This window comes from Heteronotia binoei, chromosome 3 (genome assembly GCF_032191835.1).
Source record: "Heteronotia binoei isolate CCM8104 ecotype False Entrance Well chromosome 3, APGP_CSIRO_Hbin_v1, whole genome shotgun sequence".
NCBI lineage: Eukaryota > Metazoa > Chordata > Lepidosauria > Squamata > Gekkonidae > Heteronotia > Heteronotia binoei.
The window spans coordinates 75,196,449-75,213,850 of record NC_083225.1 but is presented as its reverse complement, the minus strand read 5'-3'; the positions used below and the strand labels follow the sequence as shown (position 1 = coordinate 75,213,850).

Here is a 17,402-nt window from a genome sequence, read left to right as displayed (position 1 = left end):
TTTTATTTTCCCAACTGTGTTGAAGTATGTTAGGGCGAGAGACAGGGACCTATAGTAAAGAAAATGTAACCATAGGAACATAGAGTTTGAAGAGATCTCCAAGGTCATCTAATCTAACCCCCTGAACGATGGAGGAAATTCACTTCCCCCACACGCCCCCAGTTACCCCTGCTCCATGCCCAGAAGATGGCAAAAACAACCCCAATTTAACATTGATACAACCCTTCTTGCCCTCTTTTTCATGATCTGCCTAAGTTCACAGAATCAGCACTGCTGTCAGATGACCATCTACCTTCTGTCTGAAAACCTTCAAAGGAGAGCCCATCACCTCCAGAGGAAGCTTGTCCCACTAAGGAACTGCTCTGTCAGGAAGTTCTTCCTAATGTTATGTGAAAACTCTTTTGATTTAATTTCAACCCATTAGTTCTGGTCTGACCTTACAGGGCAACAGAAAAGAACTCCGCACCATCCTCTGTATGATACCCCTTCAAGTACTTGAAGATGGTTATCATTTCACCTCTCATTCATCTCGTAATGATATTTAAGTTTTCTTGAGAGTTGATTCTCCTTTTCAGCTGCAGCCTACTTAGCTCCCTGAAATTTACTACTGGCTATCTGCAAATTTTTAGGAACAGCATAGTGGGGATCATGCTGTAGGAGTACAGAAATAGGAAGAAATTGCCATTTTCTGAGAAAGCTTAAATGCCATTAAGTTTACTTAGGGTGTTTTTACACTGGCAGTTTGCGACTCTTTATCACCGCATTGGAAACTCACCCTTTACATTACCTAATGTTCTCATAACTGTTTTGCATCGTTGCTGCCCGAAGCATCTACATTTGTTTTGGTGAGATGAGGTTTGGAGCTGCTGCTGCAAAGTTTTTCTCCACACTAGTTTTGATCTGGTCTTTTCTCTATAGGCGTTTCAAATTTGTATTGTAGAAGTTTTCATGCATTTTAAAAGACTCCTTCAAAAGCCACCACAAGATGCAGTAATTTGCATGAGAACTGACAGCACTTGAAGTTTTTGCATATCATTGCTTGCCTCATCTAGTAATTTAAATTTGTATTGTTTTTGCAGTGTTGACATGATTTCCAAGCAATCGTATACATTTAACTAAGCACTGGTATTCCGTCTGCCCTCTGATCAGAGACACCCCCCCCCCCCCCAAATTGAAACGCTTATATGTAAACGGAAAATGATTAAAGCAAAACAGTGGCAGGCGATTTGAAGACTCTAAAACTCTGGATCAATCTGAATGTAAAAACACCCATTATGAAGTTGGATACAGACTGCTGACAGACCTAATATCACTGGTTTTAGAGCTGAATGGAGTTCTGAAATCCAGGCTAAATACCTCACTGCATTCACTAACTGATACTGACTCATATATGTTCTGATAAGCAGAATTTTTCAATTTGGCCACTTATTCCTGCATGTGCTAACAAAAGGTGGAAGGAGTTGCACAAGCCCAAGACCCACTTTTGACCTTGCCATTTAGAGAGTTGGAGAAGAAAAGGAAGTAACTTCAAAAAAATCTCAACTACAGATTAAGGAAGAGCTTGCTTAATAACTTTGAGATGGTAGTATTCTTTAGAATCTTACTCTCCTGTTTTGCAGGACGGTTAGTTTTCGGAGCCGTGTGTTGCCCCCCAATTCTGTGTGGATGGAAGATGCAAAACTCAAGGGTCTGGAGATCTGCCAGCCGCAGGTATTACAAATCTGCAATATAAGCAAATGAACATTTTGGTCTCTTTTCACTTGCATGGAAATGCTTAGCTCTTGTTCCAGACTAAGATAAATATTTTTAGAATTAAAAATTACATCTATGGATGGGTTTATTTATTTATTTATTTACTTTAATGCTCACTGAGACTTAAAAAGAATGCAATAAAACAGATTAGTAGATACATGAAATAATGCAAAAAGAAAGTAAGTCTTGATAAATGTTCATAGTAATGAATAGGCATGAATCCTCTTCTGTGCAATTGTAATATTTAAAGAGGATTGTATAGGTGTGAAGCTCCATGGCATTTCTAGGTGGGGAAGGGAAGAGGACTTACCAAGCAAACTGAGAGAGCTCTGCTGGTTAGTGGCTGTTTTTGTAGCTTCAAACACTGCAGAGGCAGAGATGTTGAGCTGTTCTCTAGAAGGGCCTTAGGTACTCTTGTTGTTTTCATATATAGATGAGGACTTGGTCTCTAGATTTTCCCATCATGTTTTCTTTAGGGGGCATGGAGCCCTCCTCCCTGGGACATAATTAATAAATGTATCAGATTTCCTTTTACATTGTGTACTAGATTTCATAGCTGAATAGATTTTATATTTTATTAGGAATTAGGGTTTTTTAAAAAGGGTTTTTTATGCATTCATTTGCACCCTGAGATTTACTATCCATTTCTGCATTCTCTGATATATCAGTATTTTAGGTAGTGTTAATGGGTTATTTCTGTAGTTTTCATTTTTTTCTATAGGTTATGCCCAATCATTGAAGATTGTATTTTTATCTAGATCACATTGACACTAATTTTTATTTATTTAAATATTTTTATGCTGCCTTTCTTCTACTATGTCCCTAGAAGGGCACTACACTTTACTGGTCACTTTAATGGTGATCTCTGGCCCTAGAGAAGTCTGGCTGTCCTCGACAAGGGCCAGGACCTTTTCAGTCCTGGCCCCAACCTGGTGGAGATCTCTGCCAGAGAACATCGGGGCCCTGATGTTTTACAGTTCTACAGGGCCTGTAAGGCAAAGAAGTTCTGCCAGGCTTTCAATTAGGACAGCAATGGTTGCTGAGCTGACACCTCCCTCCCCCCCCCTTGATTCTGCATCCAGAAATCTGGATCAGAAGAATATTGATGGGATACCATCGGGGTTTTTGACCTATTTTAGTTAATTGATTTTATTGGTTTTATATGATTGTATTTATTAGTCATTGTTGTAAATTGCCCAAAACCCAGCACTAGCCAGAACGGGGCAATTTATTAAATAAATAAATAATTCAGGGTCTTCAAAGCAGTGCACATAAAAACATTAAAACAATTTGGACAATTAAAAAAATTTAAAATGAGAAAATAATTCAGTAAAACACATAACAAAAAAATACAAGATGGTAATCGGGGGTATGCCAAGCAAAACAAAAAAAGTCTTCACCTGCTGGCAAAAGACACTGATAGAAGGAGACAGATGAGGGACTTCCAGTTTTGTTGCCATGACTGAGAGAGCCCTTTCTTGGTTTGCCACTAGTCTCAGATGGTGGTGGCAACTGAAGCAGAGCCTCAAAAAATATCTGGAGTGAGCAGGTAAGTTCATATGGGAGATGACCATCCTTGAGGTTTGTTGGCCCCAGGCTCTACAGGGCTTTAAAAGTCAATACCAGCACCTTGAATTGAGCCTGGAAACAAATTGAAAGCCAGTGCAGATAAAACAAGACTGAAGGGATAGGGTCCCTACGACCTGCTCTAGTCAAAACTCTGGCCACAGTGTTCTGTACCAACTTCAGCTTCCAGACAGTCTTCAAAAGCAGCCCCACATAGAGCTCATTGCAGTAATGTGATCTAGATAGCAGAGTCATAGAATCACAGAGTTGGAAGGGGCCGTACAGGCCATCTAGTCCAACTCCCTGCTCAATGCAGGATCAGCCTAGAGCATCCCTGACAAATGTTTGTCCAGCTGCTGCTTTATTAAAGACTGTCAGTGAGAGGGAGTGTCAACAGGAAAATCCCCCAATGCTATCTGAAAACCTACTGGATCAATAGGCTATAGGGGCGGATCATCTTAAGTCAACCCCCAATCACTGCAGTCTTGGTAGCTTTTCAAATAAAAACCCTAGCAAGTACTGATCTGTCCATGACAAGAAGACTGTCTTCAATCCAAACCCTCCCCTCCCACAGCAGAACACCAGTTCAAGAGTGTGACCTGCAGAGTGTGTGGGGCCTGTTACAGCCTGAGAGCCACCCATGGTTGACATGGAGACCATTAAATCCTGAGCAGCTCCTCTAAAGGTAGCCTTGACATGGATGTCCCACAAGACAATCAGTTTAGGAGTCCTCAACACCACATTGGAGATGACCTCCACAAGCTCAGGCAGGGAGACAGTCAGGCATTGGGATGGGTGGTACACCTACAGAATCTCAGTCCTGCCTGACACTTCCAGTACTACATACATATTCTCAAAACAGAGCACTGAGCCAGGGGGATAGAATCCCAGTGGACTATGCCAATAAAACCTCCCTGCCCAGAAGGCCTATGCTGATACCTTACAGAGTACCTTGTGGGGTATACATGAGAAAGGTTAGTATCATCTTTCCCTAGTCCCTTGTAGTTTTCTGGATTGCATTTGTTGTCCCCGGTGTTTGCTCACTGCAGCATGACTAACCAGTGTGCCTTGTGACTGTTCAGTTGCAATTTTGGACCAATCCTAGAAGAGTAAGTTTGTTAGAATGGGTTCAGAAACACTCAGCTATCCATGTTGTGGTGGAAAACCCTTGGTGTGTGCCAACAGTCCATGTTCTGGGAGTAACATTTGAACTTATCTCCCTTGTGCACTAGCAATCACAAGCATCAGTTACTGATTTTCCACTTTATACATAGAATTCACACACATGCAATGCACATGTTAAAACTGGTATTGGCTGCAGAATTCAGCATCCTTAGACTCTCAGTTTTCTCTTTGTAAATATTTTTTGTTGTTTGTCTTGAAACTACTTGTGCAAGATCTGGTGAAAACTTAGAAACTGGGATGGGGGTCTGGTAAAATTCCCATTGGTTTTCTTGGTGTGGAAGTTTGAATTCATTTGATTTTTGTTTTAGTGGAGAGTGGAGCAGGTGGAGAGCATCTACCCCCTGAACTATTATTTGCAAGCCCATTCTAAACTATCTTGCCTTTCGTTATGGTGCCCTAAATTTTATTGTGCACATAGGTATGCTTTGTTATGATGCATTCTGACAGTATGAATTGTTAACTTATTTGTGAGGCAGAACCACAAATGCAGAAACTGTGTAAATGTTCAAAAATTGATTGTCATTATCGATGCTTCTGAATATAGGAACGCAACATTTTCAATAGAATCTTTGGGGGATTTCTTATGAGAAAAGCTTATGAACTTGGATGGGCTACTGCCTGCAGCTACGGGTAAGGTAGAAACGTTTATAGTATTTATGCTCATAAAGTTTTATGAGTAGAGGGAGGGTGGGGCTTGTCTGTGTCTTTCCCCAAGCTTGCTTCCTTTCCCATGGTGCATTTGGGCTAGGTATGGCTGGGAAGAACATCTTTCTGTGAGGCCCAGCCTATTTGCACAGTGTGAGCAGGGAGGACTTGTAAAGCACTTTATTTTGCAGATCCTATCAAGTCAGGTATTTATTTAATTTATAGGAGTTCATCTATAGATTCTGCCCTGAAAATGAATTAAAGCTCAGAAACTGTAGACTTTATTACTGAGTTGGAGAATACAAGCAAATGTTTGCAGTTGCTGCCTGTAAACATAATTTTGCTTCACGAATGCAGTAAACTCATGACTATTACAATGGTATGCATGCCAGAATCATCTCCAAATTTATTACCAGGCTCAATTTAATGCTATGTGTTCAAATGTCAATGGATGTGCCCTTGCAACTAGAGCTGATATGATTCTGTTGTAATTAAAATTTTACTCTAATTCCCAAATCTTTAGCCCTCTAAGAAAAGCAATAATTGTGATGACAGAACTGTGGATAACATCTTCTCAGAGTGTTCCTTGGTGACTATCAAAGTTTGATGTCTAGGTCTCAAGTAAGCAAGGAAATGTAGACAAACAGTGGTAGCTCCAGGAACTGTCTGAGGTGGAACAAGGCAGAGCCAGCTGCAAAAACCAGACTAAGTGTGATAGAAATAGGAAAACGTCAATGAAAATCTGAATTTCTGCCAGAGACGGTGAAATATCCAATGATGCCTTAAGGCATACTTGGTAATAGTGGTCCCTACTACCCTTCTGGACTTTTACCTCAAAACTGTAAACCTTAAGGTGGTTAAGCCTTCCTAGTTTTCTATAAATTATACTGGCCTTGTTCTAGATCTAGTGGCAGACTATTAGCATACAACAGATAGTGCTTTGAACAGGAATGTATATTCCCATAAATATTAAAAGACACATCTAGCCATTTCACAGGGGCCATGTGAGCACTATAGTCGATACACATGATCACCCAGATACATTGGTACATCATCAATGTATGACTGTACCTGCTTCTACACATGGTTATCTCTTGTTGGATCAAGACTTTAGAGCGGTTGGAACTATTAGTGCTTTCCCAACCACATTCCCAGTGACAAGAAATATGTTGGATATTAGCATGCCTACACAGTCTGACCTGGTCCAGTGCTCATTATGCATTGGTGGGAAAATAGTTAAGTACAGGCAAAATAATTTGTGATTTTGAGAGCAGTATATACAGTGATGTTCCAGGTTAAGTTTGAAAGGATGGGAAAATCCACAGAACGTTTCATCTTGATTCCTATTCCCATCTGCAGCTTTGGTGACATCTTAATGTATAGTTATTTTCTAACCCATCTAACATAAGCACTATCAAATCAAGCCTTTGTAGGGAGTGCTCCTAGGCTGATTTATGGCTCTGTAAAAAATTACCAAAGCCTTTAAATTTTATTGTATGTAAGTCCTACTCGGGCCCGGTGTGTGGGAGTAGGCAAACTAGGCAATTGCCTAGGGCAGGGGTTGCCAACGGTAGCTCTCCACATGTTTTTTGCCTACAACTCCTATCAGCCCCAGCCATTGGCCATGCTGGCTGGGGCTGATGGGAGTTGTAGGCAAAAAAACATCTGGAGAGCTACTGTTGGCCACCCCTGGCCTAGGGTGCCAGCTCCCAGCAGGGGCATGGGGTGGGCACCCTGCTCATGCTGTCCCTGAGCCCCCACTGCTCTTTCAGCTCTGAGGGATCGGAGAAGCTTCCCCCGGTCCCTCGGAGCCGAAAGCGGCTTTTTCCCTTCCTCCACGCCATCCGAGGACACGGGGGAAGGGAAGGGCTGACTGTCCTTTCGTCTCTGAGAGATCACAGGAGCTTCCCCTGGTCCCTTAGAGCCGAAAGTGGCATGCCTGTTGTAATGACGTCACTGTGACATCATCACACCGTGCATGCACTTTGTGCGCTCACACAACCTTTTATGGGGGGCAGGTGTCATGGGTGCTGGGGACCCTGCAGAAGAAGCTGAGCCTGCAGAAGAAACCGTGCCCCTGCCACCTGCACCAGTGCCCCTGCCTCCTGCTTGAGAAGATCCAAGCCCCCCTGCCTCGCCCTCTCGGGTGGCTCGTGTGCGTGACCGCCTTTGTCAGGACCTCAGGGATCGGAGGAGGGCGGCACGCTCACGAGCAAGACGCTCCCTGAGCCCTGAGTTTTGAAAGGATTCTGGCCCTTCTAGGAGTGAGGATGCTTGAGTCTCAGCAGGATCCTGGCTGCCTCTCTGAGCCAGCAATTAGCCCAAATGGGCAACAGACAGCAGAGGGCTATATAGCTGTGGGCTTTGGGAGGAGGCTTTGTGGAAGCAACTAGTCACTTACCTGATGTTCTAGCGCCCACTCCGGCTTTTGACTTTGGCTTCTGGACCCCCTGACTTTGGCTTTGACTTCTGGACCCCCTGACTTCGGCTTCTGAACCTCTGACCTGCGATACCTGGACTGTGATTCGGTTTTGGTGCCTTGGACCCTCTTTGCTCACCAGCTACAGACCTTGGACTGCCCCTGAACTTTGCCTGACCCAGCCCCAGCCCGTGACAGCAGGTCCTACTACAGCAGCAGGCATGGCCAAACTGGCTGTGTGGCTTTTGAAGTGCCCCCCTCCCCGGTCTGGCTTGGAGAAGGCATTTGTCTCTTTAAATCACTTCTCCCAGCCAAGCCAGCCAGCAGCTTGGAGAATGCATTTAAAGTTGCTTTCTTTTCACATCTCTCTCCCCATCTATTTCCTTCCTTCCTTCCTTGTCTTGCTGTTCTCAAACATCTGACGTTTATTCTATGTGGCTCTTATGTTAAACAAGTTTGGCCACCCCTGTAGTACAGTAACAAATCTGTTGGGAGTTGAAGTAAGAGTTCACTGATAGATTGTCATTTGACCTTTATGTTAAATATGATTGTGGCAGTGAGTCCCTGGCACAGATTCTGTGGTTTAGGTCTAAAAAATCAATGCTGTAGCAGGAAACACCCCTCATTAAAAATCTTCATATAATTAGTATTTACTTAGACTCCGTGCCTGTTCACAAACTCTGCTTTTAGTTGGTTTGTAATTTAGTAGCCTTTTAATACATATATTTTCCTCTTATTGCAGAAGTTCTAGACCTTATGTGATAGCTGTAGATGACATCATGTTTCAAAGACCAGTTGAAATTGGATCCTTATTATTATTTTCTTCTCAGGTAATACTTTTTTACCAATCAATGTTAATAGACTATATTAATGTAAATAACCTGTGCCACTCTGACACCAATTCATACGGAGTCAGAGGAACCACGGTTAAGTGCAAAACATCATATCTGTCTCATTCAACTCTGAACCTGCAAACCCAATACTTTTTTCCATTTTAACTTACTAGGTATGTTATACTGAAGAAAATTTCATCCAAGTTCGGGTACACAGTGAGGTTTATAATACAAACACCAGACAGCACCACACAACTAACGTCTTCCACTTTACATTCATGTCGGAAAATCAAATACCACAGATTGTCCCAAAGACATATGGTGGTGAGTGGCTATTTGGATGTTTCACTGGAAATCTGTGAATGGTGTCCTGTGATTAATTTAGTATAGTAATGGCCTTTTATAGAGATGTGAAGGCATGGGAAACTCTGCAAAAATTCAGAATTCTTTTTTCCCCATTCCCCCCCACCTGGAGTGCTCACTTTCAGTTTTTCCCAGTGGAAAAATTGGGAGATGTTGGCTAGCATTGGAAAAAATGATTGAAGTATTTTCTCTTTTTGGAATGAGTGAAATGCTTGTTAAGACAAGGTTTTTCTCACTCAAAATGTATAGCATGAAAATATCTGAGGGGGAATGCTTAAAAACTCCCTCCTTTCCCCCCCTTTGGAATGAGTGAAATGTTTTTTGAGGCAAGATTTTACTTAAATTGCATACAATGAAAAATTTATATACGACAATCTTCAGTATAATGATAATTCCTATATTTACTGTTGATGTATATAACATATCATTATAAAAACATAGTTTTTCTGTGGCTCCAAAATATCCATAAATTTTACATCTTGAGCCTTGTAGGATCAGAGGGCCAGGAGTTTGAGCACTCCATGGTGGCTGCTTATGACATCAAGCTGTGCCATATGAGGAGCACAATGGTATTGGTCAGTTCCCCCATGGATGTAGTGACAGCACAATGGGATTATCAGCAGCCACCATTGGGTTCCTCATCTGGAACCACCTTAAATATGCAGTATAAGAGGAAGGAAGAAGACTACAGACAGTTCTTTTTAAGGGGAGTAATACTTTTGTTCCTAGACTGCATTTACATTTGAATACTAGAAGATTAGGCCTGTTCTTTGCCTTCTCAGGCACTCCAACAAGAGAGGCCATCTCAGATTTCTGCATGATTGAAAGCAAAAATAAGAACCACTTTGGGCTACGGCTGCATGATTTCACTGTGTGTGATCTCCCACTGACTCCAGTGCATTAAATGAGCAAGACTCAAGTCCAGTACAACCTTGAAGACCAACAAGATTTTCAGATAAACTTGGAGAGCCAGAGCTTTCACTCTCAAAAGCTTACACCTTGGAAATCTTATTGGTTTTTAAGGTGCTACTGGACTCAAATCTTGCTTTTCCACTGCAGATGAGCACAGCTACCCACCTGAAACAGTGCATTAAACATGTGTGAACAATACAATTTACTTGTATTCCCTGCTTTCCGTAGATGGACCTTAAGACAGTTTACAAAATCCATCAAAATGCTACAAATTAGCAGCATACACCCAGCTGAGGGACAGATGTTTCTATGTGCTCTCCTTATATCTCACTACCTTTCTTTCACTTATGGCTATTAATTTGTTCTTCAGGGCCACATGTAAATCAGCCCACTCTATCACTTGCTTCTACTCTCTGCACATGGTTTATTATAATGTGTTGTTGTTGAACAGGGGTGGCCAAACCTGCTTAATGTAAGAGCCACATAGAATGAACGTCAGATGTTTGAGAGCCTCAAGACACTAACATCAGATGTTTGGGAGCTGGAAGGAAGGAAAGAAAATAGATGAAGGGAGGAAAGGAGAGGTGGAATAGATGGGGGAGGGAGAAATGGAAAGAAAGCAACTTTAAATGTGTTCTCCAAGCTGCCAGCTGACTTGGCTTAGAGAAGGGATTTAGAGAGAGAAATGCCTTCTCCCAGCCAACCAATGGGGTGGTGGGGGCTTTGAGAGCCACACAATATGTGTGAAAGAGCCACACGTGGCTCCCAAGCCACAGTTTGGCCACCCCTGTTGTTGAATATGGATGATCCTACCTCAATATTAGATAAGAAACTCAGGCCCCTTCAAATACAGTCTTCTGGTTATAAAGTATCCCTTTGGAAAAATTATTCCTTTTTTGCAAACTCCTTCCTAGTTCAGTATTTTAAAGTTTTACACTTTCCTCTCCATGGGTCGGTAACGATCCGATACTTGCACTTGGTACTACCTTTATGTTTTTACCTTTTTCTGTCCTTCCTGGGGTCATCTGGCCTATTGTTTATCATGAAGTCTTTGCAGGATGTGGGCCCCACTGTGCAGTCTTTATATCTTTGGGATAAATTATAAATAATTCAGTAAAAGTGCAGCGCTCCTTCATTACTAACACAGTTCATTTCTATATGCACATAACGCAGCTTGTGTTCATGCATGATGTTATGAAAAATATTTAGATAGGACTTAAGCCTGTTCCATGATGTTCCCCTAGTGGGAAAATGGACTTTTTAAAGCATTCCCAGGGTAATGAAGATGAGTGACACTTACTTTTGTTCCAACTGTAAGAATAAGTAGGCTTTTTAAAAATTAGAAAACCCTGCAGAGGCCTGCCTGGTGCAAGGAAACAGTCTGTGAGATTTCTAGTAATCGCCATGTTGTCTTATGCGGAGGAGTTGTTGAGACAGCACTGGATACTCTGAACACTTTCTCTTTTTCAGAATCCATGTTGTATTTAGACGGGAAGCGGCATTTTGATTCAGCTATGAAAGAAACCAGTGCACAATAGCTATGCAGCTGTATAGCAAAAGGCTGTCTTTGGAAGGTCTTCACTAAGATTTGGAAACTTATCAAAGGATGGTGGAGCAAAATTTCTACAACTAAAAAACATGATCACGAATACAGAAACTCCTCCAACTTTTATATACAAGTATTGGTTATTGCTATTTATACAAATAGTTTTAAGTTGTTTTTCTATTTCTCATCTCTTATCTTTTTCTCTCAATAGAAGAATAAATATAATAATCAACAAAATGATGAATTGTGGTTCTGATAGGGTGGATGGATGAAATAGGATAAAGAGAGGGATGTACAGAAACTTGCATGGGAGGAAATTCCCATGTGTCCCTTCTTCCCCCTTCTGTTGGCTGTGACTCAAGATTCCCTCTCTTGGTGCCAGCTCACCTCCCTATGCCAAGCTATCTCTTCCTGGCGGTGGCTGCTGCCGTGACATGAGGAAACCTTTTAAGTTTAGCAACCTAAAATACCATGTTTTTTTTAAAAAAAATAATAAAATTCAATTTTTAAACTGCCCTACCCCCATAGTTGGGGCTCAGAGCAGTATACAAGAATCAAAAATACAGTTTAAAATAGTTAAAAACAGTAAAACAAAAATAATAACTTACATATTCCTATATAGCATCTATTCCACAGGACTTGTCATTCTATGGATAAAGAAGTGAGAAGGCTTGGCAGTCCATGTCACATTCTTGTACAAGTGTGATGAAAGCTGCTGCCTTCTGTTTGTTTATTGCTGACAAGCCACAAATGATGCAACAAAGGGGGAAGTGAGGAAGAATCACAGAATAGTAGTTTTTAAAAGAAGAAACAGCAATCAGTAACTTGTGGAAATTTTCTTCAATTAGGCACAAAGCAGTCATGACTGTAACCTTTGAACCAGTTACATCAGAAGTTGAACTGTTTGACCAGATCATGTTTATGCTTTCATAAAAATATTTGGCTGAAGTAATATACCTGTTTTTGTAAATAGCAGCTACAATAGTATCCACCATGTTGCCTCATATTCAATTTTAGCTGGAAGATATTGAATGCAGCAACTTTGCTGAAGCTTAGCAGATCTGTGAAAGAAAGAAAGATCTATGGAAGAAAGCTGGGAGATAAATGGAACAAATAATAAACAATTAGCCATAATGAGGCTCCTGATTATTTGTTTAAACAATTATTTTGAAACTAAGGACAGCCTGGAATTCCTTGGAAGGTAATCAGGGGTTTCATTACAAGCAAATCAGCAGCAAGCTTCTCTGAAAAAACACCCCCTACCAATTTTTCTTCAGTGTACATTGAAGAAGAGTTTTGTGTGATTTAGGGTCATGTAGCAGGGCCATATATTTTGCACACGCAGGTCCAGTTTCTGGTTAACAGCCTTTGCTGACAAGCATTGGAAAAATTGGGCTGGATGGACCAATGATGTGACATGGTATAAAGTAACTTCGTATGCCTGGCTATGTCCTGAATGAGCTCACGGTGTGCCCACCTAGTATTGCTAGCATTTAATTGAATTTAGCTGAAGTGAAATCATCAGGAGGGTTTAACAATCATTTCAGTTACTTTGCCAAACAACTCCTCTGCTATTTTAGTAGTTAATTTGCTCAGCAGTATCATCAAAGAAAATTAAATGGTCTTTAAATGCTACTGCTGTTACTTAAGCAGAGGCTTATGACCACATCTCCTTTACATCACCTTTTCTCCTGAGCAATACTTCATCAGCATGTGGGAGGATGGTCTTCCTGGACAGTCCACAAATTGCCACCAGCAAACCTGCATATTTCCAGTTGCTTTCTTCTATCACTTTACAGTGGCATAGATAGGAAGCTGTTGGGTACTTGTATGTGAAACATGGAGAGCCCTGGTTTACCATATATGTCTGAGAACATTGGAATGTATCCAGGATGGGTAGGAGAGGGAAGTTGCAGTACATGCTCCACACCCTCTTTGTGCAGGAGGCTCTAGATTTTGTCCTAGAGAGTGGCATTTGCAAAGTCACATTCAGTATCTATGGCTTAGACATGGAGTGGTGAAACTTACTCATTTTCTGACAGTGGTACAACATCAAATATGCATGAGCTGAGGATGGCTGATTCGAATAAGAACAAGGACATTTGTTTTATTCTTAGTTACACTGTGCATTGGCTTGAATGCCCAGTGAAAGGACTTGGGCCTCTTTAATGCAAGTAAAAATAAGTTGATGCCTGCAGTGCCCACCACCAGTACTCCATCTGAAACTTTCACTTGTGCATCCAGAGGTTTAGGGATTCCAGGTTCAAAATCACTATCCAGTCCCAGAAGACTTGGACATCAGAAAGAAGCCCAAATAAATGCCCTTGATCAGTTGGAACTTGTTAAATGGCTCCAATCTGAAGAAGATGCTGTATGGCCTGTATCAACAGAAAACATTCCGATTTGGGAACTGGAGAAGGAGGGAAATTATGAGGGAGAAGTGAAGAAAACTCTATTCCTTATCCATTTTTGGCAATCAACAGGACCCCATGATCTGAAGTCAACCCCTCCCAAGCCTGGGTGAAGGTCTGCCAACGCTGCTGATCAGATAGTCAGTTTGATGGCTTCCTAGCATGCTGAGGTCTATCTTGCTTGTTGTTTGAGAAGGCCTGCTGTTGGAATCTAGATTGGAATCCTATCAACTTAGATTCTCTGAATTCCTTACCATCCCTTCCTCATAAGCGAGCTTTGTAAGAACAAAAGGAATGTGGTGGCTTTGATCTAGAATCTTTATCTCTGCTGCCAGTAGATGATGGCATCACCTTTTCCTCTCTAGATTCCACTAAAACTTTATTCAAAGTGCTATCACCATATAGCAGTATGCCCAAAAACCTTTCCTCCAAGATTTTGACAGTGTGTCCAGTTCAGTTTATTTATTCTGCACCAAGCCAACCACAAAAACCTAATTGAAACAAATTTGAACATTAAATTGCAAAATTATTCATGATTAAAATAGAGTAAGTAAAAATAAAAGTATCAATAAAATCAAGATATATATGCATTTCTAATATGAAGACAAGCATTACAGAACTTAGCTACCTGTTTTGTAATATTCTGATTGGCATCTGAGAGGAAATAAACTACCTGAGCAGACTCTTTAGCCCTGGCTTAGCATTAACCCAAGGGGAAATGTATTTAGTGCGGGCTAGACTATATCCAGGACATCTTAGAAGCACATGTTCAATTGTTTTTATTTCTCGCAGCTCACATTGGCAGAGTCTCTGAGCAAATGGAATTTTCTTATACCTTCTTTCAAGGACAGAAGGAAGGATTGAACATCTTGCCAGGGAGAAAGCTTTTCTCATCTTGTGATCCTCTAAGTTAGTAAGATAGGGGAGAGAAGCAAGATGATACCTAATTGAATCAGGCACAATGAAATCTGGGCATCTTGAGAGATCGAGGTGTCTTTCTGTGTCCATTACCCTTTGTTGTAAAACTTTTTTGGCCTGATCTCTCGTAAGGGACAGAATAAATCAAGGGGAAGAACCAAATAAATTTAGTTTATTAGTAATCATTTTTAACCAGCTAGTATCTAATAGCAGCAAATGTTAGATTTTGAGGTTGAGAATTGACATTGAGCCGTTTATTTAATGAGGACAAGGTTACTTTGGCTTCAATAGACAGCAGGCCTGTCTCTAGCCTGATCTCAGCATTTGAGACGTATCTTGGTAACTGAAGTGTTGCCCTTAAAAATTTTGATTGAATACGTTCCAGTGGGCAGAAACAATGAGATGGAGGTCCCAGAAAGGTACCATAGAGCAACAGTGGAATCACTTTTGTTTGAAATAACTTTAATGCAGCAGGTAAAAAGTGAGTCCCTCTAGTGCGCAAAATTTTTTAGAATAGCATTTGCTGATCTTTCACCTTGTATTGCCACATAGTTACTACGGGCAATTGTTGCTCTTGAAGCTTGGAGCACCATACCTAGGTATTTAAAGGTACACACTTGCTAGTCTATAGGGTGTCCACTAATAGCCCGGTGTCTTTTTTTTGTCTGTTTCCAAAAGCTATTATTTTAGTTTTAGAGTAATTTACTTCCAATTTATTTTCCTTACAAAAATCTGCAAATTTAGAAAGTGCATGTTTCAAACCAATAGGAACCCTAGCTAAAATCACTGCATCACTGGCATATAGCAGAATAGAAATATGACATTGAAGTAGCTTAGGAGGATGCAGATCAGGGGAGTTAAGGGAATTGACGTCATTTATATAATTAAATAAAAAAGGAGCAAGTAAACATACCTGCCTAACTCCCTTGTTGGCATTTATAGTCTGAAAGACAGCTGTTGTTGTTATATCTGATTTTCAATTGAGAATTTTTGTAAAGTGTTCTAATGAGCAAAAGGAATCTTTTATCTATAGATGATGATTCTAACGTAGCCCAAAGCCAAGATCTTGATATAGAATCAAAAGTGGCCTTGAAGTCTATAAAAGCAGCAAATGAAATTTGGCTGTGTGTCCACCTTCCAATGCTCAGCCAGGGACTGCAGTGTACTGCAATGTTTGTAACCTGTGGCTTTGCACAAAATGGCATTACATCTAGAGAAGCATTGGAAGCAAACTCTGCAGCCCTGTTGATTTTTTTGGAAGGATCACTTGAGCAATAATTAGATCTGTCTCCAATTCCTGAAGTAGATTATCTGCCCATACCACAATGGGTCTTTTGAAGTTCAAAAGAACCACTGATGCCCTGATAACCAGAGAGGAGGCCTCATTGGATTTTTTGAGAGCTGCTTCATTATTTAGGACCAAAGGGTCCTTCAATGTATTATCACCATCTTTGGGCAATACAGCTCCTGAATACAAAGCCACTATAGATGCATCAACTAGGGACACCTCCAGATCCTCCATAGCTTCAAGTCTATTCCCAAACTCAACTAAAAGTAGACAAGTATAGAGAATAGAGAACTGTCTTCCTCAGATGTCGCAGTGAAAGTATCTGAAGACTGCCCTCCAGAACCTCATACTCTGCTAGCTATGGAATGGAGAGGAAGATCCTCTGGAAGAGAATGAATCACAAGTTGATGAAAGCCATGTACCTGCTGGGTGAAGTCTCTTCTATTCCTGGCCCCTTCTTTCTTCAATAGGCAACTGACTAGAATTAACTGTGGCAGCAACCAGTGTGTGTGTGGGGGGGGGAGTTATGCTTGTCCATTGGGGCTACCATTACTGTTGGAAAGGTCCATGGAGGGCTGCAGGCCTGGAACATCTAGTTTGGGGGTGCCAAGAAAAAGATGTGTGGGGGAAATGGTGCTGTTACCATATTCGCTCCCATCTGCACACCAAACTGCTGTATGAAGGGTGATGGAAAGGGCCCTTGCTATCGTTCATGAAAGTTGGTCCTAGAACCTGGCATGCTGCACCAACCTGCCTCGTTGCCACCATGGCGGGAGGGGGAATTCTCACCAGCCAATAAGTCCTGTGGAGTTCTCTGCTGCCTGGAAGCTTCCCAGTGCCCTGGAAGGAGCTATCCTTTGGCTGCTCCACTGGACTGGCTGAAGCAAGCTCATGGCCCTCAAGAGGCTGCAGCATTGGTGGCATAATCAGAGGCAGCTTTGGAGAACTCATCCCGGATTACCTAGTGCCACAATCAGGAGGTTGGCCTCCAGCCCATCTCCCATTATCCAGATTCAGGAGGGTTCCTCTCCTGTACTGTCCCAAAGCAACAGCTTTCCTGTGTTCTTCCATGGAGCTCAAGTCTAAAGGCCATTTGCCTGCCTAACTGCGAAGTTAGGCACCTTGCCTCTGCCAGAGCTGCAGAATTCTGGAGGGTTCAGCTTATATCCAGCTAGTAAAGACTTGCAATCAAAATTTGCATAGCCCTGCTGAGAGCTGGAGAAGGGGAATGACTTCCCCCACTGAAGGAGAAATGTTTTGATTGTGTAAGAACTGAAATGATGAAAATTTCCTGATATATATGTCTGACATCTCAGAAATCTTTTTGGAGAGGAAGTCACCTTGGAATTTATATGCCACTGATTAGTACATAATCCAAGAAACATTGATTAAAATTTGTCAGGGAATTGCCATGGAAATCCAGTCATGTCTACCCATCCTGTGAAAGGGTCATGGACTAATGCCTCCTGTGAGGATAAGACTAGCCCTTTGGCAGTGTCAGTTTAAAAATCTACCTGAATGCTTGTGAATGTTGATTAGACAGCCTTGTTCTCTTAAGTATCTT

General features: G+C 41.5%; 1 protein-coding gene across 3 annotated transcripts in view; it reads left to right on the top strand.

Moving 5' to 3' along the window:
* The window catches only part of ACOT9 (acyl-CoA thioesterase 9), a 33,249-nt gene extending 21,791 nt beyond the window's left edge, over positions 1-11,458 (top strand). For all 3 annotated transcript variants that reach the window (XM_060234078.1, XM_060234077.1, XM_060234079.1), the window contains 5 exons: positions 1,620-1,710; positions 5,048-5,133; positions 8,310-8,397; positions 8,574-8,724; positions 11,146-11,458. In XM_060234078.1, the coding sequence (XP_060090061.1) occupies positions 1,620-1,710; positions 5,048-5,133; positions 8,310-8,397; positions 8,574-8,724; positions 11,146-11,213 (484 nt within the window). In that variant the 3' untranslated portion in view covers positions 11,214-11,458. The remainder of the gene's footprint in view (positions 1-1,619; positions 1,711-5,047; positions 5,134-8,309; positions 8,398-8,573; positions 8,725-11,145) is intronic.
* Positions 11,459-17,402: the final 5,944 nt, after the last annotated feature.